Source organism: Carcharhinus amblyrhynchos, chromosome 2, assembly GCF_965287045.1.
Source record: "Carcharhinus amblyrhynchos chromosome 2, sCarAmb.v2.hapA, whole genome shotgun sequence".
NCBI classification, from domain to species: domain Eukaryota; kingdom Metazoa; phylum Chordata; class Chondrichthyes; order Carcharhiniformes; family Carcharhinidae; genus Carcharhinus; species Carcharhinus amblyrhynchos.
The window spans coordinates 8,235,029-8,261,599 of NC_137325.1; the positions used below are offsets into that span (position 1 = coordinate 8,235,029).

Sequence of the window (26,571 nt, forward strand, 5' to 3'; positions counted from 1 at the left end):
TGAAACAAAAACAGAAAATGCTGGAAAATCTCAGCAGGTCTGACAGCGTCTATGGTGAGAGAATAGAACCAACATTTCGAGGCTGGATGACCCTTTTTGATTAGAAGAATGGAAAATAATGGATGGGATTTTCCCACCAGTGGGATCTTCCAGTCTCTCTGACGGTGACCCACTGCCAGAGCTTCCCCGGAGTGCGTGATCAAGGGGAAACCCCATTGAGAGCGACGGGACTGGAAGAGCCCGCCACCAGCCAATGGCAGGCCATCTTAGCCACTGCAGGGAGGTGGAAAATCCTGCCCAATTTTTTTTTAACTGTTTGAATGATAACAGACTGGGAAATGTTTGTGTTTAGAGGGAGGCCTTGTACACGAACCACAGAGTTAACATGCAAGCACAGCAAAAGGAAAGCATATGGTACAGTAGCTTTTATAACAGAGGATTTGGGCCTTGATGTTACAGTTACAATGGTGCAGGCCACTGCTAGGCCACAGCAGGGGAAATGGCACAAAGTTTTGATGCTGATTTGGAGAGGCAGTGTAGACACAACAGGCCAAACCATCACAATCCTGTGATAATGTAGCTGCAATTCTTCCAACTCGATCTGGGGCAGTGGGGAAGGAGTTTCCACAATCAATGTTCAGGAAGATATGGAGGTGATTAGCAAAGACCTATGTAGGCATGAAGCAATTAAATGAAAATGTGAAGAAAATTAAAGTCTACGAAACAGATAAAACCTGAGCTGATATATTTTAAATGATCACGGTTATGAAGGGGTTTGAGGAAAATGGGGATGGTTTGTTGGGATGAATCTTTTGGGGGTGGGAGGAAGCCAGTTCTGGTGGACCGATCGATCACGTTTCTGTTCTTGAGGATACTGGAGTTCCTGGTGCTGAGGTGTGGCTGCCATTTTGTGTCCCACCCTAGGCTTCAGTGTGGTGGACGTGATGCTACAGCCGGGTTCCCCCATCTACTTCATGGCAGCAAGCTGGCCCAGTGGGTTTCCGAACGATGAGCTGATGTGCTGGAACTTTTCTGTCCCCTTGAGCTACCATGCCAACGTCACCATAGAGAGCATCACCCTGCCTCAGTGTGTGAAGAGGACACTGGAACTGTACAATGGGCCACTGATGCTTGAGAGGGCGACAAGGAAATACGAGAAGGATTTCAAGCTGATCTTACAGAACTGTGACATGGACAAAGACAGTCCTGAGGGCTTGACCTTGAGGTTCAAAGTTGAACTTTTTCACTATGGAGGTAAGTGTTTCTCTATTCTTTACAATGATGTTACTCCTTGAAGCTGCAACACTGAGGGTTTGGTACTTAACGGTACAGGATTCATTTTCGCCTGGTTTTTATGACCCCGTCTCCATCACAACTCAATGGGCAGCGTTCAACTTCACTGGCTCAAAATCCTGGAACTCCCGCCCTGACAGCACTGTGGGTGTACCTACCCCACATGGACTGCAGCGGTTTAAAAAGGCAGCTCAGCAACACCTTCTGAAAGGCAATTAGAGATAAATGCTGGCCTAGCCAGCGACACTCCCATCCCACGAAGAAATCAAAGCTGTCCATTCAGCCCATCAGGACACTGAGACAATTTCCAAGAGCAATCCATTTAGCCCCACTCCACTTCTCCAATACTTTACTACCTCCAGTGTTTATCCAATTCCCTTTCAAAGGTTAATATTCAATCTATTTCCACCCTCCCCCCCCCCCCCATTACAAATTCTAAACACTCAAGTCTCCCCTCATGTCACTTGGCAATCGGAAAGTTGGACAAATCCCACTGCAGAGACACTCCAGTGTGATGCCGAGGGATCGCTCCGGTATCAGAGGTGCAGTTTTCCAGGTGAACTATTAATGGACTAGTTGCTTAGATACTGTGGCAGCAAGAGCAGGTCAGAGGCTGGGAAGCTACCTGGGTAGAGGTAGAGAGATTCTTCCCACTTAGAAAGGACAGCAGGACTAGAGGACACAACTTCAAGATAAGGGGAGTGCAGTTTAGAACGGAGTTGAGGAGGAACTTCTTCACTCAAAGGGTGGTGAATCTCTGGAATTCTCTGCCCGTTGAAGTGGTGGAGGCTACCTCGCTAAATATATTTAAGTCACGGATAGATAGGTTTTTGATAGACAAGGGAATTAAGGGTTATGGGGAGAAAGCGGGAAAGTGGAACTGATCCTCTTCAGATCAGCCATGATCTTATTGAATGGCGGGGCAGGCTCGAAGGGCTAGATGGCCTACCCCTGCTCCTATTTCTTATGTTCTTATGAAACCTGTTAGTTTGTTGTGTCTACATTGGTTTTCCAAATTAGCATCATGACATAGTATTATTCCCCTGCTTTTCCCCCTACCCCTGCACATTATTTCTAGTCAAATGATCATTGAATCCCTACAGTACAGAAGGAGGCCATTTGGCCCATTGAGTCTGTGCCAACCACAATCCCACCTAGGCCCTATTGCCAACATTTTTATACAACATATACGCAACTATCCTGAGGATAAATACCTCTCCCCATTATCTCGCTCACATGGGAAGTGATCTTGCTTTACAAACTCTTGGTAGCCCCCACTTCTGACTCCCAAAAGCCTATTTACCATCTACAAGATACAAGTCAAGAGTGTGATGGAATACTCTCGAGTTGCCTGGGTGAGTGCAGCAGCACCCGAGAAGCTCAACACCATCCAGGTCAAAGCAGCCCGCTTGATTGGCACCCAATCCACAAACATTCACTTCCTCAACCACCGATTTGATTCAATTTGAATTGATTTATTGTCACACATATTAAAAAGTAAACAGTGAAAAGTATTGTTTTTTGCATGCTATACAGACAAAGCATACCGTTCATAGAGTACATAGCAGAGAAGGCAAGGAGAGGGTGCAGAATGTAGTGTTGCTGTCATAGCTAGCGTGTAGAGGAAGGTCAGCTTAGTGTGAGGTAGGTCCATTCAAAAGTCTGACGGCAGCAGGGAAGAAGGTGTTCTTGAGTCGGTTGGAAAGTATCCTCAGATTTTTGTATCTTTTTACTGACGTAAGAAAGTGGAAGAGAGAATGTCCAGAGTGTGTGGTGTCCTTAATTATGCTGGCTGCTTTTCTGAGGCAGCGTAAGTGTAGGCAGAGTCACTGACACACAGTGACAGCAGTGTGTACCACCTAGAAGATGCACTGCAGGAACTCACCAAGGTTCCTTAAGCATCATCTTTCAAACCCATGACCGCGACATCTAGAAGGACGAAGGACAAGGGCAGCAGCTGGATAGGAACACCATCCTGATGTGGAAATATATCACTGTTCTTTCACTGTCACTGGATCAAATTCCTTCCCTAACAGCTCAGTGGAAGTACCTACACCTTGTGGACAGCAGCGGTTCAAGAAGGCAGATTGCCACCATCTTCGGGAGGCCAGTGAGAGATGGACAACAATTGTTGGCCTTGCCAGCTGTGCTCACATCCTTCGGATGAATATATTTTTAAAAAATTAAACCAAGATCCCAACTGCTCTTTCAGCTGGATGTGAAATCTTGTGGCAGATTTCCAAATTGGAGCGAGATGGTGCTCCCTGGTGTCCTGACCAATATTCATCCCAGCAACCAACATCACTAAAATTATCAGATCATTGTCAAATTACTGTTTGTGGGATCTTGCTGTGCAATGATTGATCTTTCCTACATTGCACCAGTGATTGACTATACGTCAATAGTATCCCATTGCCACTTTGGATGTCCAAAGGTCACGAAAGGTGCTATGAAAATGCAATTTTTTTTCCTTCCGTTACTTTATAATCTTTCTCCTACACCTTTTTTTAAATTCTTTCACCTCCGTCCCCACCTTCCTGCTTTAGCCCCCCCCCGCACCTACCCCTCACCCTGACATATCCCTCCCTGGGCTGATTCTCCTGTGACCCTTCGCAGTTGGCGCCTGTAGCTTGCGGGTCCGATGAGTTGTTTCTGTCTCTGGGCGAGGGGCTCGTTTGCATCTACCTGCTTGCCAGCGCGCGCTTTCGCGGGCAACTGCTGAACAGCTTAATTGAAGATATATCGGTGTGACAAATGCATCCTTGGCGCTGTCAGGTACAATTAACACTGCCCGTTCAGACTTCCTAAGTGTGCGTTTTGTTAGGATTTTGCCCAGTTGCCACAGCAACAGGAATTAATTCTTGGTGATGTTGCTTTCCTCCTTGCCACTTATCCAATTGGTGTCCGTAATTGCACAGATCCACGCTTACATAACACCTGAAACTGTTTCTGTTGTCGGGATTAGTGTACGGATCTGTGAGTGGCTTCAGGACGTGGCTTAGAAACATGGGCAGTTATGTGTTGGGAAACTTAAGCCTCGACGTCCACTCCGAGAGAGGGCTTTTCTCTCATGACTAAACATGCGACGTAGGGAAGTCTGATTTGCATTTTGCACCACCTTTTCTTCCCGATCGAATTGGCAGCTGCTGATAATGATACGGGGGAGGGCGAGGGGGTGGGAGAACAGAAAGAATGGCCGGGGCTACAGAAGTGAGAGGGCTGAATTAATGTGCACAGTTCAAAGAAGATGGCCACACAATCTATTCTCTTCCTCTCAGCAAGCAATCAGCTAAAATCAATAGCACGCATTCAGTGGAGAGGAGGTTTCCTGGGCTCAGTTTAATGTAATGATGTGCTGTTCATGCACCATGCCAAGCAGTCTGCACTAAGCACTGCTGATCAAGGGCTGACTCATTACTCGCAATGAATAGCTCTTCGAAACCTGGTGTCTGCGTTTGGCAGACAGTCTACATCTTAAGAACCCTGCCGATAATTTGTTGAGTCTGTCCAACATCCCTCCCTCTTTTACCAACTCCTCCTTGTGTGTCAGTTGGGATCTTTTACCTGCCCCTGCCGCAGACTCAGGGATTTGGCCAGGGACCAGCCTTGGGTCACTGTCTGTGCAGAGTTTGCACGTTCTCCCCGTGGCTTTCCTCTGGATGCTCCGGTTTCCTCCCATGGTGCAAAAGACGTGCTGGTTAGGGTGCATTGGCCGTGCTAAATTCTCCCTCAGCGTAACCGAACAGGCGCTTGAGTGTGGCAACTAGGGCATTTTCACAGTAATTTCATTGCAGTGTTAATGTAAGCCTACTTGTGACACTAATAAATAAATATGCTGATCACTGAGACCCTTAGAGTAGCGCAAGGAGGCTTGGGAATTCATGCAAAATGTTCAAGTGTCAGGGATGGTCCTTGCAAGTTTCCTGTCTGGAAATAATTTCCTACACTATTCCAGCATCATGAATCCACCCAAAACAGCAAGATAAAGCACCCCTTTAGTTCTGACGCAATGTTAGATGGCAAGTAAGAACAGTCAAGCCTGACCACAATGAGCAGCATGACTATCTGCTCTGTACGTGCTCACACTTGACTGGTTTTGATGTAACATTGCATTCTGCATGAACAGATCACTGCCCAGACCCACTTATAACTCCAGCATCACATTCCAGTTTCAATCAGCTTATACAAGTCCACAATTCCTTTCCCAACATCGGATACGCGAACAAAGCCAAAGAACTGTGGAACAGCAAATGTATCAACTTCACCCTGCTGCTCAAGATTACTGTGTTGAAGTATATTTGCCCAGTTATACTGTGGCCCCCTCACTAAGCAAGAGGTTGGGATAATGGGCTAGCACTATAACTGGCACAATGTGACAAGGGGTGTCCTGCAAACATCCCTTTCGGAGCCTCAGATATTTGCCGTGTCTATTCGTAACTTAAATGATGGGTAGGAAGTCACATGGCCAACTTTCCTGTCAATGCAAAGGGAGCAGCCATTGGGACCCAATTTCCAAATAGAGGGAAAGCCATTTTGCCCATCAGGTCTGCATCAACTCTCTGAAAGAATATCGTACCCAAACCGCTCACCCTATCCCTGTATCCCTGTGCATTTACCCCACTGATCTCCCCAACATATAAATCTTTTGGACACTAAGGAGCAATTTATCATGGCCAATCCCTCTAACCTATGCATCTTTGGACACTAAGGGGCAATTTGGCACGGTCAATCCATCTACCCTGCACATCTTTGGATTGAGGGAGAAAACTGGAGGAAATCCACACAGACACGGGAGAATGTGGAAACTCCAAGCAGGCAGAGGCCAGAATCGAACCCAGATCCCTGGTACTGTGAGACAGCAGTGCTAACCACTGTGCTACCATGCCGCAGATGGAACTTTTTATCCCAGAAGGCTGTGGAAGCTCAGATATTGCGTATGTTTAAAGCTGAGATTGACAGATTTCTAAACACCAATGGTGTGACAGGATATGGGGATTGTGTTTGGTGAGGTGGGGGGGGGAGACATTGAGTCGGATGATCAGCCATAATGAGAGGAGGCTCGATGGGCTGAATGGCCTGCCCCGTTCCTACTGTAAGTAGTGCAGATAGAGTGGTAACAGTACAGAGAGATATTGAGAGATTAGATGAATAGACAGGGCTTTGGCAAATGGATTTCAGCATTGGCAAAGTGGAGGTCATCTACTTTGGACCTAGAAAGGATCAGATAGGGGAATTTCTAAACGGGGAGAAATCAGATACAATGATTTAGGGGTTCCATATATACCTTGGGGCACCACACTTTGGGAAGGATGGATTGGCCTTGGAGACAATGGAGCTTAGATTTATTTAAATGTTACTTTAAATGTCCAAAGGGGCAGTGTTTTCACGCAGAGGGTGATGAGTGCCTGGAACAAGCTGCTAGTAGTAGAGGCGGGTACAATTTTGCCTTTTTAAAAGACAGTTATATGGTAAGATGGGTACAGAGGGATATGGGCCAAATGCGGGCAATTGGGATTAGCTCAGGGTTTTAAAAAAATGGGTGGCATGGACGTTGGCCCGAAGGGTCTGTTTCCATGCTGTAAACCTCAATGATTCCAAGGATTGTCTGGGCCAGTAATCCAGAGAACCAGGATAACGCTCTGCGGGCAAGTTTTCAAATCCCACCATGGCAGAATTTAAATTTGCTCAGTAAAGACTGGAATTGAAAGCGAACCTCAGTAATAGTGACCATAAAACTGTGATTGCTGTAAAACCCCAGCTGCTTCATGGATTCACTTAGAGGAGAGATTTCACAAATTAGGATCGTATGGCCTGGAATTTAGGAGATTAAGGGATGATTTGACCAAAGATTTCAAGGCATTAAGAGAAACAGATGGAGGGAGCCTATTTCTGCAAACTGAAGAGTATAGGATTAGAGGGCTAAAAAAGCTCGAATTTCAGGAGTGAAATTAAAAAACATTCCTGCACAAAACAGGATGGCGGAGGTTCTGAACTCTCTTCCGCAAATGACAATTGATGTTAGATCGATTGTTAATTTTAAAACCGGGGTTGGCTAGTGAAAATCTGATCAGATGGATGTGGTGGCACAGTGGTTAGCACTGCTGTCTCACAGCATCAGGGATCCAGGTTCGATCCCAGCCTCAGGTCACTGTCTACACATCTTTGGACTGCCTCCAGTCCAAAGATGTGTGGGTTAGGTAGATTGACCATGCTAAGATGCCCTTCAGTGTCCAAAGGCATATAGGTTAGGGGGCTTAGCTGGGTAAATGCACAGAGATATGCGGATAGGTGGACTTGGGTAAGACGCTCTTTTGGAGAGTCAATGCAAACTTAAGGGGCTAGATGGCCTCTTTCTGTACTGTAGGGATTCCGGGGTTCTTTGATATGGTAACATTACCCTTTTCTCTTCACTGCTTACAACAGGAAGATAAGAGCAGTAGGCCATTCAGCCCATCGAGCTTGCCCTGCTGTTCAATACAATCATGGTTGATCATCCACTCCAATGCCTCTTTCCCACACTAGCCCCATTTCCTTTTTTCTGTTGGTATTTAGAATTTATCAATCTCTGCTTTAAACAGACGCAATGACTGAACTTGCACAGCTGTGTAAAGAAAATTCTCCTCATCTCAGTCCAAAGCGGCTCCCCCTTTATTTTGAAATTGGGTCCCAATGGCACCCACCTTTTGTGCTGACGGCAAATTTGAATATGTGGCTCTGTATCCTGATTTATTTAAGCCTCTAATACACACGGTGAAGATCTGAGGCTCCCGCAGATGAATCATCATCTCATTGAATGGGTAATGGGTTTGGGAGGTGACCTGCCCCAGCTCCCCTCCAGTGTAACCCTGCACAAGAGAGAAAGGGTGAGATCTTCCCACTGTCACAAATTAAAACAGCTACATAAATCATTTCAATTTGCCATCCTGCTGGGTTTTCCAAAGTCTATCGTCATGGTTACCCAACAGGAAAATCCGGGAAAGATAATTAGAAATGCTTTGAAGCCCCAGCACCCACAAGGTTGAATTTAATGACCTGATTCTGTTGATCCCAGTACGGCACTCGATCATTTAACTATAATTTCCGTCTATTGACCGAGGATGAAATGAGTCTTTAATGCGTTACAGAACTGCCTGGCTGTAATTTGACTGAAGTCAGCTTTACTCCATACTGCTAATTTGTGGTTATGTTTGAAATTAACCCTTGGGCGTGGATAATTAAAGGTAATGATACCCTTTTAAAGGTGACTGTCTTGTGGTGCAGTGGATAAATTCCCTGCCTCTGAGCCAGAAGCCCCAGATTTGAGTCCCACCCCAGGACTTGCCGGCCAAGGAAGGCGTGTTCACATCGCGGCCACAGAGGCTCAGTACCAACCTGCAAAATCCTTCCGAACACACGCCAGTGGCTGGTGGTGAGAGTGGGGGAGATTACTGGTCGAGCCATAAGACCATAAAAAAAAGAAGCAGAATTAAGCCGCTCAGGTCTGCTGAACCGACAACAATCCCACCCACGTCCCATCCCCATTCAATCATGACTAATATTTTTCTCATCCCCATTCTCCTGCCTTTTCCCCATAGCCCTGATCCCCTTATTAGTCAAGAACCTAGCTATCTCTGCCTTAAAGACACTCAATGACCTGGTCTCCACAGCCTTCCGCAGCAAAGAGTTCCACAGATTCACCACTCTCTGGCTGAAGAAATTGCTCCTCATCTCTGTTTTAAAGGATCGGCCCCTTAGCCTGAGGTTGTGCCCTCTGGTTTTAGTTTTTCCTACTGGTGGAAACATCCTCTCTGCTTCCCTCTATCCAGGCCTCGCAGTACTCTGTAAGTTTCAATAAGATCCCCCCTCATCCTTCTAAACTTCACCAAGAACAGATCCAGTGTCCTCAACTATTCCTCATACAACAAGTTCTTCATTCCAGGGATCATTCTTGTGAACCTCCTCTGGACCCTTTCCAAGGCCAGCACATTATTCCTTGGCTACAGGGTCCAAGACTGCTCACAATACTCCAAATGGGGTCTGACCAGAGCCTCATACAACCTCAGAAGTTCTTTCCTGCACTTATATTCTAGCCCTTTCGACATGAATGCTAACATTGCATTTGCCTTCCTAACTGCTGACTGAACCTGCACGTCAAGAGAACCTTGAACAAGAACTCCCCAAGTCCTGATTTCCTGAGCATTCTCCCATTTAGAAAATAGTCTATGCCTCTATTCCTTCTTCCAAAGTGCATAACCTCACACTTTTCCACGTTGTATTCCATCTACCACTTCTCTGTCCACCCTCCTAACCTGTCCAAGACCTTCTGCAGCCCTCTGCTTCCTCAATACTACCTGTCCCTCTACATATCTTTGTATCATCTGCAGACTTAGCAACAGTGCCTTCAGTTCCTTTTTCTAAATTATTCATGTATATTGTGAAAAGTTGTGGTCCCAGCATTGACCCCTGAGGCACACCACTAGTCACCAGCTGCCATCCTGAAAAAGACCCCTTTATCTCCACTCTCTGCCTTCTGCCAATCCTCTATCCATGCCATGTGATGGAATGAATGTTGGAGCCTCTACCATCACTACTCATAGCTCCAGGCTGCAAAATACATAAAAAAGAGCTTGCTTTCATAGGAACTGAGTGAACAATAACATACCACCACCAGCAACAGTTAAAGATGGTGGCACCGTGGTTTGCACTGCTGTTTCAAGGGGCCAGGGACCTGGGTTCAATTCCCAGCTTGGGTCTGTGTGGAATTTCCACGTTCTCCCCATGTCTGCGTGGGTTTCCTCCGGGTTTTCCAGTTTCCTCCCGCAGTCCAAAGATGTGCGGGTTAGGTGGATTGGCCATGCTAAATTGCCCCTTAGTGTCGGGGGATTAGCAAGGTAATTATGTGGGGCCACAGGGATGGGATTTTTGTTGGTGCAGACTCGATGGGCTGAATGGTCTCCTTCTGTATTGTAGGAATTCTATGATTCTATGAATGAGACAAATGCACGAGGCAGCCAATGTAATTTATAATCTGTTACACTTCTTGCTTAGCGGAAATTCCTATCCATTCAGTGGCTCCTGAGGGTTTTAGCATTGGCGAGTATAAAGTTAGACCTCCTTAATATACAGACATAATATTACTGGGGTCCGAGATGGATCACCTCACTTTTTATTGGATCAAATGTGGTGCAGTGCCTCTCTGTCAAAGCTCTCTTTCTGAGTTGGAAGGTAGTAGGATTGCAGTTTGAAGATTCATGATATTCACAGCTGAAAGATGAGAGTCTGAGTTTCCTTGACGTGTCCAGCCGAAGCTCTGCTGTAATTCCAGCGGGAACGCCGTACTGCTCCCATTGACAGTAGGGTCGAAGGTCACCAAGTTAGCGTGACTGGCCAAAGAACCAGAGACAATATGATCGGGGAAAGATAAGATTCTGAAGCAGTGAGTGGTTGGGGTGTCTCAAGGGGCCAGGGACCTGGGTTCAATTCCCAGCTTGGGTCACTGTCTGTGTGGAATTTCCACATTCTCCTCGTGTCTGCGTGGGTTTCCTCCTGGTACTCCGGTTTCCTCCCACAGTCCAAAGATGTGCGGGTTACATAAGAACATAAGAAATAGGAGCAGGAGTAGGCCATCTAGCCCTTCGAGCCTGCCCCGCCATTCAATAAGATCATGGCTGATCTGAAGTGGATCAGTTCCACTTTCCCGCTTTCTCCCCATAACCCTTAATTCCCCTGTCTATCAGAAACCTATCTACCCTCGGCTTAAACATATTTAGCGAGGTAGCCTCCACCACTTCAACGGGCAGAGAATTCCAGAGATTCACCACCCTTTGAGTGAAGAAGTTCCTCCTCAACTCTGATCTAAACTGCACCCCCCTTATCTTGAGGCTGTGTCCTCTAGTCCTGCTATCCTTTCTAAGCGGGAAGAATCTCTCTACCTCTACCCTATCCATCCCCTTCATTATCTTATACGTCTCTATTAGATCCCCCCCTCATCCTTCTAACCTCCAACGAGTACAGACCCAGTCTATTTAGTCTCTCTTCATAGTCCAACCCCCTCATCTCTGGTATCAGCCTACTGAACCTCCTCTGCACTCCCTCCAAGGCCAATATATCCTTCTGCAAGGGCAGCGACCAAAACTGCACACAGTACTACGGCTGCGGCCTCACCAGTACCCTGCATAGTTGCAGCAAGACCTCCCTACTTTTATATTCTATCCCCCTCGCTATAAAGGCCAACATTCCATTCACCTTCTTGATCACTTGCTGCACCTGCAGACTGGGCTTTTGCAACTCGTGTACAAGGACCCCCAGGTCCCTCTGCACTGTAGCATGCTGCAGCTTTTCGCCTTTTAAATAATGGTCCCTCCTACTATTATTTCTGCCAAAGTGGATAACCTCACACTTGCTAACATTATACTCCATCTGCCAGGTCCTCCCCGACTCGCTCAGCCTATCCAGATCTCTCTGCAGACTTTCCACACCCTCCACGCAATTTGCTTTTCCACTCATCTTCGTGTCGTCAGCAAATTTCGACACCCTACTTTTAACCCTTATGTGGTTCATTAATCAACTAATGAAATATGCGCCTGTTTGAGGGAGACATTACTAAAGGCATCACAACTACAACTTCTGGAAAACTTCCAACTAACACCTGGCATTTCACTGCACATCACAGAAAAGAGACTCATTCTGAAAAGGCAAGGCTACTTGGTAGCAATATATGTAAAAAAAACTCCAACTGAATGTATTTTAATTTTATATTGTACATCTCTAATATGATATTTTAAAATGCATCACCAGTTACAGCTCTGTAACTACTAGCACTTTGAGCAAGTTAAGCAACTCAAATTATGTCCCCCAATTACAACTGTGAAAGAGCATATAACTAATTATATTACCAGGTATTTTCCACAAATCAATTTACATGGAATACAAATTCTACATTTTGTTTGACTGAGAATCGGTAATTTTAATCACTGTATTTTATGGGTCTTTGGGATACCTCTAGTTACGCAGTCTTCCTCCCCAAAAGAAAACAACTAATGTTTTGAACTGGCTGCCTCACAAAGCTTAAGAGCTAACTGAAGAAGTAGTAGCTTTGTAAATTTGTAAAACATATAGCTGCGCACCACGTATCAACTTTTACATCCCAAATATTACCTTTAGATTCGGAATAGGGAGAAAACGGAAATACCCAACGTTTGTAAACAAAAAGTTTGATGGCGGCCTGTCAATTTCATTGATACTTGACCTGTATTTCATTGATGTAAATTAGAGGGTTCTAGATTTGTGCGCTGCATGAGTGGAGGCACGTACAGGTGAGAAATGGAAACACTAAGTGATGTGGGTAACTCAGCGGTGGCCTAGAAAGGGAAGTGCCATAATCTTCTTGTCCTTACCGTGAAGCCTCTCTCGAGATCACTCTCTTCAAATCTGAAGGACGGGATGGCCACTTCTATCACGTGGTGCGTGGTATTGAGCAGCTCCCAGGATAAGAATCACTCGACCAAACAAAGTATGTAAATTGCCACTTCCCAAAAAAAAAAGCACAGTTTTAGGTTGATTGGCCGTGCTAAGAAATTGCCCCTTAGTGTCCAGGGATGAGTAGGTTAGAGGGATTAGTGGGCAGAATATATGGGGGTAGGGCCTGGGTAGGATTGTGTTTGGTGCAGACTCGATGGGCCGAAGGGCCTCTTTCTGTACTGTAGGATCCTATGAAATCAACCTGATTAATACCTCCTTATGTGTATAGGTGACAAATTTTGTTTTATCAAGTTCCTGTGGTACACCTTGGGATGTTTCATTCCCTTTAAAGATGGCGTATAAGTACAAGTTGTTGTGATTATTTTACAAATCCAATGGACTTCTCTGAGCCATGTCAGAGATTTCTATGGATCAGTCATAAGTCGCCCAAAACAACTTTGGGATCAAATTTCCCAAGCGGTGTGCATTGTTACACCCGGCACTCTTAATTATTTTTTTAAAAAAAAACTAACGCATTCTGGAGCTCAGCTGGAGGTTGACAAGATTGACCCCTGGAATGAAGAGCTTGTCGTATGAGGAATGGTTGAGGACTCTGGGTCTGTACTTGTTGGAAGATGAGGGGGGATCTTATTGAAACTTCCAGGATACCGCGAGGCCTGGATAGAGTGGACGTAGAGAGGAAAAACTAGAACCAGAGGGCACAACCTTGGGCTAAAGGGACAATCCTTTACAACAGAAGGGAGGAGGAATTTCTTCAGCCAGAGTGGTTAATTTGTGGAACTCTTTGCCGCAAAAAGCTGTGTAGGCCAGGTCATTGAGTGTCTTTAAGACAGAGATGGATATGTTGTTGATTAATAAGGTGATCGGGGGTTATGGGGAAAAGGCAGGAGAATGGGGATGAGAAAAATATCAGCCATGGTTGAATGGCGTAGCAGTTTCGATGGGCCGAGTGGCCTAGTTCTATTCCTATGTCTTATGGAATCTTTTCATTTGTTCCTGCAGAGAAATTTGAATTTCATCTAGAAGAGGAGGATGGCTTTTCAGTGGAAATTAAGCAGTTGCGGGCGGCTGGCGGAGATTCCTCGTTTCCGTCCTGTATCTGCACATATCCCATCTGGAACTCCAAGTGTAGTTCCGAATTGCGGCTGGAGCCCGGAGACCACCAGAGTATCTACTTCCACTTTGGGTGCAATACAACAGAAGACATCACCATCGTCACCACCAAGAATATCTGTGAGTATTCCATCTTTTTCCAACTCACGAGGCCAGTTGGAAAATATGCTATTTTCGGCCTTATGTTTTTTTGAGGAGTTTATTTTGGGAATTATTAGGATGAGCTTGGAATTTGTAAGCCATGGCCAAGATTTGGGACCAGACTTTCTGGCTTTTTGAAGAAGGCATATGGGAAAGGCTTGCTTTTATTGGCCAGAGTATAAAGAATAAAACTTGGCATATGATGTTTCTAGAACGTTTGTTAGGCCACATTTGGAATACTGTGTCCAATCCTGCTCGCCGCACTACCAGAAGGACGTGGAGGCTTTGGAGAAAAGGTTTATCAGGATGTTGCCTGGTATGGAGGGTATTAGCTTTGAGGTGAGATTGGGTAAACTAGGGTTGTTCTCCCTGGAAAGATGGAAGTTGACGGGGTGACCTAATAGAAGTTTATAAAATTATGAAGGGCATAGATAGGATAAACAGTTGGAAGCTTTTTCCCAGGTCAGATAAACACAAAGGGTCACAAGTTCAAGGTAAGGGGGACAAGCTTCAATACGGATATGCGGGGGACGTTTTTTACACAGAGGGTGGAGGGGGCCTGGAATGCACTACCAAGCAAGGTGGTTGAGGCAGACACGGTAGGATCATTTAAGACTTATCTAGATAGCCACATGAACGGACTTGGAATAGAGGAATACAAGCAGACGGTCTAGTTAGGAACACGTGATCAGTGCAGGCTTGGAGGGCCGAAGGGCCTGATCCTGTGCTGTATTGTTCTCTGTTTTTGTCCTCTAGGCAGTGGGAGTGGGGGAGGGGGATGCCTGAGATTTCAATGCTGGCTGGCGTGAGACTTTCCTGGTGGCTGCCATTTAAGAGGCGTTGGGTTCAGGAGATGGTAGGGCAACCAATGTGATGGTTTGGGTCTTTAAGAGTCATGTTGTCTCCATGTAAAGGTGGCCAAACGGGATTTTCCAGTCGGTCTCCAGTTTTCCACACCAGAAGTGGGGGCAAGAGCAGCGACAGGCTATCCTGGCGCGGGGGACCAGCCCTGATTCATATCATTGTGAACGGACAACTTCATGTAGAGGATTGTCAGATATACATAATTAAATAGATACAAATGGGGATCTTGTGAGTTTAGGAGTACTAGCTCACCATGGTGATTTATGCTAATAGCTTATTTTCATTCATTCATTGGATGAGGGTGCCATTGGCCAGACCAGCATTTATTCCCCAACCCTAACTACCCTTGAGAAGGTGATGGTGGGCCACCTTCTTGAACTGCTGCAGTCCATATAATGTAGGTGCAACCACAGTGCTGTTAGTTTAAGGTTAAAGTTTACTTAGCACGAGGGAACCGATCAGTGTAAGTCAGGAGAAATTGTTCTCATTGTCGCAAAGTTTGAGATTGAGGTGGTGGAGGGAGGGGGTTGGGTACCAGTTTATGGTGATTGGCAAAGGAACTAATAGCAACATGAGGAAGATCACGTAGGTGGCTAGCTTCTAGCACTGCCCGCGGATGTGACAGGGGCAGCTTCAATCATGGTTTTCAAAAGGGAATTGAATTGATATATCTAAGGAGAAAAAACTGGAGGCTGTGGGGAAAAGGCTGGCAAATGGGACTGTGCGCTTGCAGGGAGCTAGTATGAACATAGATGTGCTGAATGGCCTCCTGCTCTGTAGCCATTCTATCATTTTAGTCAAAAAGTTCTTAATTTTTCCTTCTTTCTTTCTTTCTCTCAAAGCCTGTAAAGATTCTGAAGGTTGTCATGTCAACAATGTGGTTCTGGCCTTGCCAGAGGTACTTTCAAAGGTGCCGGTTCCTCAGCAAACGTTCACCTGGATACTCAAACAACCACAAAATCTGACCATCGAGTTGGCCTCCAGGCGACTGAAGCTCCGACAACTGGTCCCGGGCGAGGCCTGCGAATGCAGCTTGTTGTACAACATGAGCACTTTCAACCAGGCTGGGGCCAGGTCTAATGTTGGCCAGTTCTGTCATGGTGGAACGATGGAACAGATCCAGACAGCTGACCATGTCCTACTGGAGCTGACGACTTCTAAAGGGTGGAATGTCAGTGATCTGGATATCAGCCTATCTTTCATTCCACGTCTTACAGGTAACTAGTTAAAGAAAGACTTAAGTAGAGCTTTCACCACTACTTTATTGAAATGCAGTCACTGTTGTAAAGTAGGCACCGTGAGCTCTATCATTTAAAAAGATAAGGGCAGCAGGTACCTGGAAACACTACCCCTTGGAAGCTCCCCTCCAAGTCACTCACCATCCTAACTTGGAGATATGTTGTCCGTTCCTTCACTGTCACTGGGTCAAAATCCTGAAAGTCCCTCTCTACCAGCACTGTGGGTCCACCTACACCACATAAGCTGCAGCAGTTCAAGAAGGCAGTGATGTTCAAAGGGACACCCAGGTGTCAACATTTCCCAATCTATCACCACTTAAATAATACTCTGCTATTCTGTTTCTCTTTCCAAAGTAGATAACTTCACATTTATCTACATTACACTGCATCTACTACATATTTGCCCACTCACTCAACTTGTCTAAATCACCTCGAAGCTTCTTGATATCCTCCTCACCACTCATTCCCGTCAAGTTTTATGTCGTCAGCAAACCTGGAAATGTTACATTTGGTTCCCTCATCCAAATCATTGATGTATGTTGTGAATAGCTGGGGTCCAAGCACTGATCCCTGCAGTACCCCACTGATCACTGTCTGCCACTTCGGAAAAGACCCTTTATTGCCAACTCTCCTTTCCTGTCTGATCATAGATTCTCAATCAATGCCCGAATATTATCCCCAATCCCATATGCTTTAGTTTTGCAAATTGACCTCTCCCCTAAAGCTTTCTGAAAGCACTGTCAGGAGTGCGGCACTGTCAGGAGTGCGGCACTGTCAGGAGTGCGGCACTGTCAGGAGTGCTGTGTTGCAGATAAAATATTATAATAAAGTCCTGACTGTCCCCTCTTGTGAATGTAAAAGATCTCTCACATCACTAGAAGAGCATGGAAGTTATTAGTGGCCTGGCCTTTATTTATCCCTCAACTAACGTCACAAAATGTATCACCAGGTCATCACGACATTGCTGTTTGTGGGCGCTTACTGTGCTTACTGTGTTTCTGACATTGTAACAGTGGCTACAATTGCAAAAGTATTTCACCAGCTATAAAGCGCTTTGGCAGGTCTGGATGGTTGTGAAAGGTGCTATATAAATGCAAGTCCATTATTTCCTTATTTCTTTTCTGACGATTTTTCTGTGAAATCTAAATCGACCACTTCAAGAACCAAACCACTGAGTGAGGGCGACGTATATCGGGAAACTTAGTTAGACAGATCCTTCATTAACATATTCAAAATGGCTAATGCCTCAAGTGCCTACAATGCAGCTTTTACTGATCGGGTGACGTTGTAACACAGGGAATGACCATCGTTGTGAAGTTGAGTCTGTTATTACTGTTGTGGTACTGAATGGTCCTTGTCTTTATTTGAACAGCATTTCAGTCGAACCATCCTTTAGTTAAAATGTTATTGGTTTAGTTAAAGCTCCTGGTTGGTTCAACTTGTTAATTATTCATTTAAAATGAGTGTCAGATCTTTATATTAGTGAACCTCTGAAGATTAATGTAAAACAGTTAACACCTTCCCAAACACTTTGACCAGATTACAAAACGAGGTAACTCTGCGCCGCAACTCCATGGCAGAGACATTTTCTCCACAACCTCACCCAACCCAGTCACAATCTGTCCTTTCTGCCCACATTTCCAACCCAGAAAATAGACACCAATTTCTGCCCATGATGTTTATCTATCAGCCCGATTTCAGATCACTAGGACGGCTCCAAGCAGCTCTGATATTCCTTGCCAGTCATTCTCTGAAAGATGTGGCTGTTGCAATATTCGATTTTGAACTGAAGAGAGCCGATGAGTTTTATGCAGTTTATAATCACTGCTGGGCAATCACCAAAGCATTTCAAGTTGGCAATTTGGGCATTTTTTTCTCTTGCTGGTCATGGTACAAAGATTTCAGACAGATGTGCCAAAGATGGGCATCAATTGCCTTATCCATGGAGTGATATGCTAATATTTTCCTAACTTTACCCCTGCCTTAGATCATCCACAGCTGGAACCCTCGCCCCTGCCTTTGTAACCTCTCGACTAGCCGACTTCCCCGCTCTGTAAATTTGAGGTCATCCAAAACTCATTTTATTCATTCATAAGATATGGGGTGTTAGTGGCTGGCCAGCGCTTATTGCCCATCCCTAGATGCCCGAGGGCAGTTAAGAGTCAACCGCATTGCTGTGGCTCTAGAGTCACATGTAGGCCAGACTAGGTAAGGACGGCAGATTTCCTTCCCTAAAGGACATTAGTGAACCAGATGGTTTTTTTCCAACAATGGGTTCACGGTCATCAGTAGATTCTTAATTCCAGATATTTTTTATTGAATTCAAATTCCTCCATCTGCCGTGGGGGGATTCGAACTCCAATCCCCAGAACATTAGCTGAGCTTCTGAATTAATATTCTAGTGATAACGCCACTAGGCCGTTGGCTTCCCATTGCTCTGCTGCTCATTTCATGTCCTTGCTGGCACTGAGCTCCAACCATCCCCCATTCCCCCATCACCATCCTCGCTGGCCTACATTAGATCCTGGAATCGTACAGTCAGAAGAGGCCCTTCAGCCCCTCGAGCCTGCACCGACACACAAGAAACACCTGTCTTCCCATCTACTGCCATTTGCCAGTGCTCAGCCCATAGCCATGAGCTCGCCCCCCCCCTCCCTTGTTGTCTGTAATCTCCTCCCACTACCCATCGCGATATCTGCGCCGCTCCATCTCTGGCTCCTTGAGTGCCCCAGGTTTTTAATCCCTTCACCATTAGCAATATTTGGAGCTCGATCCCTAAGACTAGAATTCCCTCCTTAAACCCATCTGACCCTCTACTTTCTTGTTTCATTTAGAATCATAGAAGAGATCATAGAAACCCAACAGTGCAGAAGGAGGCCACTCAGCCCATTGAGTCTACACCGACTATAAACCCATCCAGGCCCTACCACCATATCCCTACATATTTACCTGCTAATCCCTCTAATTTATGCATCTTACGACTCTAAGGGGCAATTTTTAGCATGACCAATCAACCTAACCCGCACAGCTTTGGATTGTGGGAGGAAACCGGAGCATCTGGAGGAAACCCACGCAGACACGGGGAGAATGTGTGCAAACTCCGCATTTAAAGTGTTCCTTAAGACCTCCTTTCCAAGCCTTTGGTCATCTGCCTTGTTACATGTCTCAGTATCTAATTTGACTTCACAAGGCTCCTGCGAAGCGATTTGGAGCACTCTATTGTGAGAAAGGCGCTGTATAAATATGTTATTGTTGTAAATGGAGCCATTGGCCACACTGGTTTGTAGTGCCCTCGATGCATTAGAGCCATTTATATTAGAAAACTGTTTCTGAGGGCAAAGCTGTAATGTTAATGGAGGATAAAAGCAGATTAATAAGTCGAACCTGTTCCCCAGCTGTTGCACATGAATGTAGCAATTTTATCCACGTAATTCTGATATTTGCCGTGAGTTTATTGTAATGCCAGCAGGAAGTGTCGTGTGTTCAATGGTGACCTGCGATTCGCCAACCAATAATATCAAAACATAGAAAACTTGGAGTCGTAGAGAAAAACAGCATTGAAACAGGCCCTTCGGCCCAACACATCCATGCTGACCAGGTTTCCTATACTGAACTAGTCCCATTTGCCTGCGCAACTAAAAGCAAAATACCGCTGGAATCTGAAATAAAAACAGAAAATGCTGGAAAATCTCATGGTCTGGCAGCATCTGTGGAGGGTGAGAATAGAGCCAACATTTCGAATCTGGATGATCCATCATCAGAGTCCCATTTGGCCCATATCCCTCGAAATCTTTCCCATCCATGTACCTGTCCAAATGTCTTTTAAATGTTGTAATTGTTCCCACCTCTACCACGTCCTCTGGCAGCTCACTCCATACACGCGCCACTCTCTGTGTCAACTTGTTTTTTCAACTTGTGGAACAGAAGGAGGCCATTCCCCCCCATGTTATCTGCACCGGTTTAAGTGCTTAATTTTTATCTACACTTATTCTGAGACTGACCCCATGATTGAGATTCTCTAACCATTGCTTGTGTACCTCCGCACTCAGTTTTTCCCACTCCTCACTCGGGAATTTACCAATCTCACTGTGTAGGTATTTTTTTTTAGTAAAGTATTGTTGAAGAAAGGATGCCCCAAAGTGCTTTACAGCCAATGAAGGGACTTCTGAGATCAACCCGTTGTGGTAGTTAGCAGCATCCAACTTTATGCACAGCAAGCTCCCACAAACAGTGTTGAGGTACTGATCGAATAACCTGTTTTGTTGGCGAATGGACAAATATTGATTATGGAACCTTGAGTGTCTTTTGAAGAAGGCGGAGGGGTTACCATCTCATCTGAAATGTGGCACCCGTGACAGTGCAGCATTCCCCAGTACTACGCTGGAGCATCAGCCTAGATGATGTGCCCATTTCAGGGATTTCAGCACACAACCACCTACTCTCGAGGCTCCCCGCTGAACCCTACTTGGCGTTCACATCTAACTTTTACGCTTAACAGCTCAAAAAAAAAACCAATTTTACCAGCACGGTGGCACAGTGGTTAGCATTGCTGCCTCACCGCGCCAGGGATCCAGGTTCAATTCCGGCCTGGGGCGATTTTAATGTCGATTTGATTATTGTCACATGTATTGGTTACACAGTGAAAAGTATTGTTTCTTGCCTGCTATACAGACAAAGCATACCATTCATAGAGAAGAAAACCAGAGAGTGCAGAATGTATTGTCACCGTCACAGCTAAGTGTAAAGAAAGTTCAACTTAATGCGAGGCAGGTCCATTCAAATGTCTGATGGCAGCAGGGAAGAAGCTGTCCTTGAGTCGGTTGTGTGCATGTTCTCCCCATTTCTGCGTGGGTTTCCTCCGAATGCTCTGGTTTCCTCCCATACTCCAAAGATGTACACGTTAGGGGAAAATTGGCCATGCTAAATTGCCACTCTCCAAAGATTTATAGATTAGGTGGAATAATCTTGTAAATGAGAGGGGTTATGGGGATAGGCGGAGATGAGCACCAGGGTGGGATGCTCTTTCAGAGAGTTGGTGCAGGCTCGAAGAGCCAAGTGGCCTCTGTCTGCACTGTAGGGATTATATGGTTCTATATTCCGGGGATTACTAATTGTGGAAACAGATAAAAAGTCTGCCATCAGGCGCAAGAGAATTGGAACAAATAAAACTTGTTTCTCTTTGACCGTATCTTCAACCTCTCTACTTTCTGAGGAAACATTGCAATGTTAATGGAGGAAGAAGTACTGTGTCCTAGCTGTTAGATCCTAATGCAGTAATTTCACACAGCTAAATGTGATCTGTAATGATATTGAGTAGCTTCAGTCTGGAGTAAATCATAGGAAATTACTACACTGAGTGAGGCTATTGAACTGGCTCGTTGAAAAAGCAAAAATAATCATACTTTTCCCTGCCACCCACCCATAATCCTGATATTCCTGATCCTCAGCCTCACATCCAAAGCGTTATTCCTGAAGTCAGCTACTATCACCTTTTCCGGTCAAACATTCCAAATTCCGAGTGAAAACATTCCTCCCCGTCTTCTCGCCAGGCCTTTTGCCAGTCATAGAAATTTACAGCGCAGAACGAGGCCACTTGGCCCATCGGGTCGATGCCAGCAGAAGAACGTGCCACACAACCCCTTGCCACTTGCTGGCATTTGGGCCTTAGCACTGAGGTGCAAACCCAGACACCTTGGCAATGAGACAAGAGTCTCTGCCTCCATTGCCCTTTCAGTGAGTGGGTTCCTGACCCCACAACCCTCTGGCCAAAAGGATTTTCTTCATTTGCCCTCCCAGGATAGAAACATGTATTGGCACTGGCTTAGTGGGTTGTTCCTGTGCTATGGTATTCTTTGTTCTAATGTTTCTGCCAATCATTTTTTAAATCTATGCCCCGTAGTCACGAATCTCTCTACGAGAATAAATAGTTCATAGAATCCCTACAGTGCAGAAGGAGGCCATTCAGCCCATCGAGTCTGCACCGACCACAATCCCACCCAGGCCCTATTCCCATCACCCCACATATTTACCCTGCTAATCTCCCTGGCTCTAGGGCCAATTTAGCATGACCAGTCAACAGAACACACACATCGTTGGACTGTGGGAGGAAACCGGAACGCCCGGAGAAAACCCATGCAGACATGGGGTGAATGTGCAAACTCCATGCAGACAGTGACCCAAACCAGGAATCAAACCTGGGTCCCTGGAGTTGTGAGGCATCAGTGCTAACCACTGTGCCAGCCCAGTCCGTTCCATCCACCCCATCCAGGCCCCTCATAATTAGAATCATAGAATTCCTACAGTGCAGAAGGAGGCCATTCGGGCCATTGAGTCTGCACTGACCACAGTCTCACCCAGGCCCCCATCCCGCAACCCCATATATTTACCCTGCTAATCCCTCTGACGCTAAGGTCAATCTAGCATGGCCAATCAGCCCAACCTGCACGTCCTCAGAGTAATTACGTCCATCTCAATCAAACCTCCCCTCTGTTCCTGAGAGAACAACCCCAGACTATCTGCTCTTTCCTTTTAGCTGCAGTTTTCCAATCCTGGCAACATCCACAGAATGTTTTTGAATTTATGGTATTTTGATAATGGCCCACCCAGTAATTGGCCACAATTGGATTGTGGATTTAGTCACCCAGGCGGTGCCTTCCTTCCCAGGTCTTTCCTGCTGTGTTTCAAGAGCCTTTTCCCCCTTGTTTTATAATGTGTTTGCGATGACATCTTGTGTCAGGAGTAACGGTGATGCCTGTTGCTGTATTTTACAAATGGAATGATTAGACTCCTCTATCTGTCGCCCTCTCTCCATTTAAATTCACTTGTTTCTCTTTGTCTTCTCCCGATAGATGACTATATTATGAACATCATCCCAGAAGTCGACTCCCTCGTGTCTCTCCTGACTCCTAACTGGGGACCGGGAATGCCGAATGATTTAGTGGCATCGTGGAATATCTCCGTTCCCCCAGACCATGTGGCCGAACTGACTTTGTTGAAACATTCCGTTCCAAAGTGCGGACATAGGCACGTGGTCATTCGCATCATAGAGCAATGGGAGGAAGCTAAGAGTTGGACCTACAGTGAAACGGACAGTCTGCTGGAATCGCTCGACCCCCTGTCTCACACCTTCTGGCTGAACGTGACCAACTGCTATTCTTCAAGTGGACAACTGAACCTCTGGTTTCAAGTACAAGTGTCGGAATATGAAGGTAAACCAGATTGTGCGTCAAGAACAAAGAAAATTACAGCACAGGAACAGGCCCTTCGGCCCTCCAAGCCTGCATTGACCATCCTGCCAACTGAACTAAAACCTCCTACCCTTCCAGGGACCATATCCCTCTGTTCCAATCCTATTCATGTATTTGCCCAGGCACCCCTTAAAACTCACTATCGTAACTCTCCATTCACTATCATCAACTGGAGCTTACTTTAACATAGAAACATACAAGATACAAGCAGGCCATTTGGCCCTTTGAGCCTGTTCCACTATTCATTATGATTATGGCCAATCATCCAACTAATCCTGCTTTCTCTCCATAACCTTTTATCCCATTTGCCTGGAATGCTATATCCAGCCACCTCTGGAATATATTCAATGTTTTGGCATCAACTGCTTCCTGTGGTAATGAGTTCCACAGGCTCACCACTCTTTGGGTGAAGAAATGTCTCCTCACCTCCATCCTAAATGGTCTAACTCGACTGTGACCCCTGGATTAGGTGGATTGGCCATGCTAAATTGCCCCTGAGCGTCAGGGAGACTAGCAGGGTTAATGCATGGGGTTATAGGGATAGGGCCTGGGTGGGATTGTTGGCGATGCAGGTTCATTGGGCTGAATGGCCTTCTTCTGCACTGTAGGGATTTTATGATTTTAAAGTTATAGCTTTACAATGTTCAAAAACAGGTGCAGAGCAGTGCATTGACTCTCAGAGATAACCTCAAAGGAGCACTTCAGTTAAATCTGATGTGTTTTATGTTTTTTTTCCTACACCTAATCAGTAAGTCTACAAAAAGACATTGTGTAACTGCTCTCCCTACAATACTGCGATGTTTTCAGTGAAATCATTTGATCAAATATGAAATTGCAATGAAATGTTTCTTTTTACCTTTTGTTCAAAGTGTAAACCCGACAGATTCTGATAAGCCTGCCCACTCACAATGCCCTGATGCAAAAAATTCAGGTGTAACCGTTTACTCGGATCTGAATAGAACCACGCAGATTTACAGTAGTTAGCATTGCTGTCTCACAGCACCAAGGACCCGGGTTCGATTCCCGGCTTGGCCTATGCAGAGTTTACACATTCTCCCCGTGTCTGCGTGGGTTTCCTCCGGGTGCTCCGGTTTCCCCCCACAATCTGGAAGAAGTGCTGGTTAGGTGCATTAGCAGTGCTAAATTGCCCTTTGAGTACCCGAACAGGTGCCGGAGTGTGGCGACTAGGGAATTTTCGCAGTTATTTCATTGCAGTGTTAATGTGAGCTTACTTATAATAAATAAACATTTTTTAAAAAATGTAACACACCAGTGATTGTACAACAGTGAAGTTGATGAATGGAGATACAAGAGAAATGGTGACGAGGTGCATATATCACTGGTGTAGTAATCCAGAGGCTAAACCCAATGCTTGGGGAACATGGGTTCAAATCCCATCACGGCAGTAAATTTGGTTAATAAATCTGTATACAGAGCTGGCCTCAGTGATGGTGACCATGAAACTAGCATGGATTGCCATTAAAAACCCAACTGGTTTGCTCATGTTCTGCAGGGAAGAGTGGCGGATGGGAAAGGAAATCTGCCCTCCCTCAGATCAAGGGCAATCCAGGATGGGCAAAAAGTGCCAGCCTTGCCAGCCAGTGGCACTCTCATCCCTGGAAAAATAAAGAATCACCAGCCTACACGCTGGGGAACCCCACACTAAGGTGCAAAGCGATCTATACAAGAGAGAACAAATACATCCCATAAGGAGCCTATGCATATGTATGTATGTGTCCACAACAACTATCCGCATTCCAGTTCACACAATTTCAATAAATCATGGATATTTAAAGTTCATTTATTTATTCGTCACCAGTAAGGCTTACATTAACGTTGCAATGAACTTACTTTGAAATTCCCCCTAGTCATCACAGTCCGGCTTCTGTTTGGGTCAATGCACCTAACCAACAAGTCTTTCAGACTGTGGGAGAAAACCAGAGCACCCAGAGGGAACCCAGGCAGAAACAGGGAGAAAGTGGTCCAAGCTGGGAATTGAACCCAGATCCCTGGCACTGTGAGGCAGCAGTGTTAACCACTGTGCCACCGTGCTGCCCTATAAGGAGCATTGTGTATTCGTTCTATCGGAGTGAAGCAAACACAGCTGCAAAATTGTATAGCTGTTTCCCATTTTATCCTGAAGTTAGTGAATGTGGCCCTGTGTTTGTAACACGGTGTGTTATCTCCCCCAGCATTTTTGATTCCAAATGTGATGAGGTTAATTGGATAATTATAGAATGTTGGTGCAGACACCAATGCCCAGAGAAAGCAGTAAAGGTGCATGAATGAGTTTAAATTGCGGGACATGGTATTTAGAAACTTAGTGCCAGAGACTGAAAGCAGAGGAAAGGAGCTGACAAAGGATGACACCACAAAGATGATAATAAAAGGGGGCAGCACGGTGGCACTGCTGCCTCACAGCGCCAGGGATCTGGGTTCGATTCCCGGCTTGTGGAATTTGTACATTCTCCTCGTGTCTGCGTGGGTTTCCTCCAGGTGCTGCGGTTTCCTCCCACTGTCCAAAGATTAGGTGGATTGGCCATGCTAAATTGCCCCTTAGTGTCCAAAGATGTGTAGGTTAGGGGGATTAGCGAGGTAAAGACATTGAGTTACAGAGATAGGGCTGGTTATGATGCAGACCCGATCGGCCAAACTGCTTCCTGCTGCACCATGGGGATTCTATGAGATAATGCATTTTGGAAGGTCCAATACATGTAGGAATTATACAGTAATAGAACCCTTCAGGTATTGACAGGCAGGGAGATCTGGGCGTAGATATTCACCGATCACTGAAAGTGACAATGCAGGGGGATAAGGTAGTCAAGAAAGCATACGGCATGCTTGCCTTCATTGGTCAGGGCATTGAGTATAAAAATTGTCAGGTCATACTGCGGCTGTACAGAACCTTAGTTAGGCCTCATTTAGAATATTGTGTACAATTCTGGTTGCCACACAATCGGAAGGATGCGGATGCTTTGGAGAGGGTACAGAAGAAGTTTACCAGATGTTGCCTGGTCTGGAGGGTATTAGCTTTGAGGAGAGGTTGGATAAATTCAGTTTGTTCTCACTGGAGGTTGAGGGATGACCTGATAGAGCTTTACAAGATTATGAGTGGCATGGACAGAGTGGATAGTCAAATGCTCTTTCCTAGGGTAGAAAAGTCAAGTAGTAGGGGACGTAAGTTGAAGGCGCATGGGGAAAAGTTTAGAGGAGAT

General features: G+C 45.6%; 1 protein-coding gene across 1 annotated transcript in view; it reads left to right on the forward strand.

The window, feature by feature from the left end:
• LOC145351996 (CUB domain-containing protein 1-like) overlaps positions 1–26,571 on the forward strand; it is a 62,998-nt gene that overhangs the window by 20,339 nt on the left and 16,088 nt on the right. Inside the window, exons 4-7 of the mRNA XM_080201856.1 lie at positions 925–1,254; positions 13,756–13,986; positions 15,714–16,088; positions 22,958–23,317. Coding sequence (XP_080057982.1) covers positions 925–1,254; positions 13,756–13,986; positions 15,714–16,088; positions 22,958–23,317 — 1,296 coding nt within the window. The remainder of the gene's footprint in view (positions 1–924; positions 1,255–13,755; positions 13,987–15,713; positions 16,089–22,957; positions 23,318–26,571) is intronic.